We start from the raw sequence: 1,675 nt of genomic DNA, 5'->3' as shown, positions 1-1,675 counted from the left end.
ACTATTCTCAACAAAAGCAATATGTTACAAAACATGCATTAACAATTCCTTCCAAGAAATTAAAAAGAAAAAGTAACATGATCATCAGAAATCAACAAGTAGTAATCAGTAAGTTCAACACTTTCTTTACAACCCCATCAAAACCATTAACAATCATACATTTAAGCTACACAAAAATTAACCAACTCTCTTAAAAACCTTCGATCGGTACTTTTCATCTAAGCATTGGAGCCGAATTAGGCTGGTAGGCCTTCAAGAAAGCATAGTAATTCAAGTTCCCGGCTGCCAAATGCGCGGGCCCAGCAGCAAACCCTACCGCGCCACCCGGCCCCACAGCGGGCCTATTAGCCCCGGCCTGCTCCAACGTCTGCACTTGCTTCTTCAAAAACTTGACGTAGTGAATTGCCTCATCCAACATTGACGCCGTGTCCATCTTGGTCCCTCCGGGGACGAGTCTCTGCAGAATCCTTATCCTCTCGCTTATCCTCTCCCTCCGGTGCCTCGCCGCCACGCTCTGCGGGTCCTTGGATATCTTGACGTTGCGCCTCTTCGGCGGCTTTATTGATTCGGGGTCGATGTGGATCGGCTGCATCGCCGCGATCCGGAAGATCATCTCTCTCATCGCCGCCATGGAATTGCTCCTCTTATCATACGGATGAGGAATATTATTGTTATTGCTCATATTCGGCATTGCACCACCTGTTTTGAATCTCATCGGCTGAAGAGGGGGAGTCACCGGTTCCTGAATCGGGTTTCCCATGAAGGAAACAGACGAGCTTGCGAGATTGAGAAGAGTTGTCGTTTGAACGGATGAAGAAGGAGAAGAAACGACGTTAGGATTATGGAATATATTTGGCTCGGAGAAGTTGATGTCTAGAAACGTTGGTGGTGGTGGTGTTGTGTTCTGATAAGGGACGTCGCAGATTAATTGATGATCATGATCAGGGTTCGGCTTCTCCATTTGCATCATGATTGTCATCATGTCAAGCTGCTGCTGCTGGTGGTGATCTCCTGCCGTTGATGATGATAACTTTATCATGTCAACGTCCATTATGGGTGAAATTCTGAAGTCGGATTACGATAAGGAAATGGGGAACTCTGAGAATGAGCAGAGATGAGGTATGGAGTTATTTTTGTTGCAGAGATAAGAAGATGGGAAAATTTGAAATGTAAGGCAAGTTTTTGAAATAGATTTTTTGGGTTTTTTTTTTTTTTTTTTTTTTTTTTATAGTGAAAGTATATAGTGTGTTAAGGGTCAGTTTTGTGAGTGGAGAAATGAGAAAGGAACTTTATATAGCAAAGCTGAGACTAATATTTTAATCCCCTAAGGGAATACATACAGAGGAGACTCACAAACTCATTTATGAGTATTATTTATGATATCTGATAGAGACCGCCCATCATGTGGGGCTAGTTATAATCTCTCTAGTCTCTATGGCCGTTTGATCATCAGATGCTGGTCGTCACCTTCTCGAAAGGTCAAAGGTGGGATCCAACGGTTGAGATTGGACATGGGCCCACGGTTTATTGTGGGACGGTTCTTGGAGCATGGTGGAAAATTATAGTGGTGCATTGAACAGTTTTCATATCTCTCTCTCTCTCTTTGACTGGAATATATATGTATCAACTTAAAGTTTCCTTTGCTTTTGCTTAAATATTTTTAGTTTTTTACATT

At 42.7% G+C, this 1,675-nt stretch overlaps 1 protein-coding gene across 1 annotated transcript; it reads right to left on the bottom strand.

Moving 5' to 3' along the window:
- Positions 1 to 214: 214 nt before the first annotated feature.
- On the bottom strand, positions 215 to 1,051 carry LOC21394331 (transcription factor HEC2). The gene has a single exon (XM_010095332.1). It carries the CDS (start codon positions 1,049 to 1,051, stop codon positions 215 to 217), a length of 837 nt encoding a protein of 278 aa, XP_010093634.1.
- Positions 1,052 to 1,675: the final 624 nt, after the last annotated feature.

Source organism: Morus notabilis, unplaced genomic scaffold, assembly GCF_000414095.1.
Source record: "Morus notabilis unplaced genomic scaffold, ASM41409v2 Scaffold803, whole genome shotgun sequence".
Taxonomy (NCBI): domain Eukaryota; kingdom Viridiplantae; phylum Streptophyta; class Magnoliopsida; order Rosales; family Moraceae; genus Morus; species Morus notabilis.
Note: the sequence above shows the minus strand (reverse complement) of the source record. Positions and strands in the feature narration are given on the sequence as shown.

What these genes read in the sequence shown, in the direction of transcription:
- LOC21394331 (XM_010095332.1), bottom strand. Translation starts at nt 1,051, where the DNA reads ATGGACGTTGACATGATAAAGTTATCATCATCAACGGCAGGAGATCAC.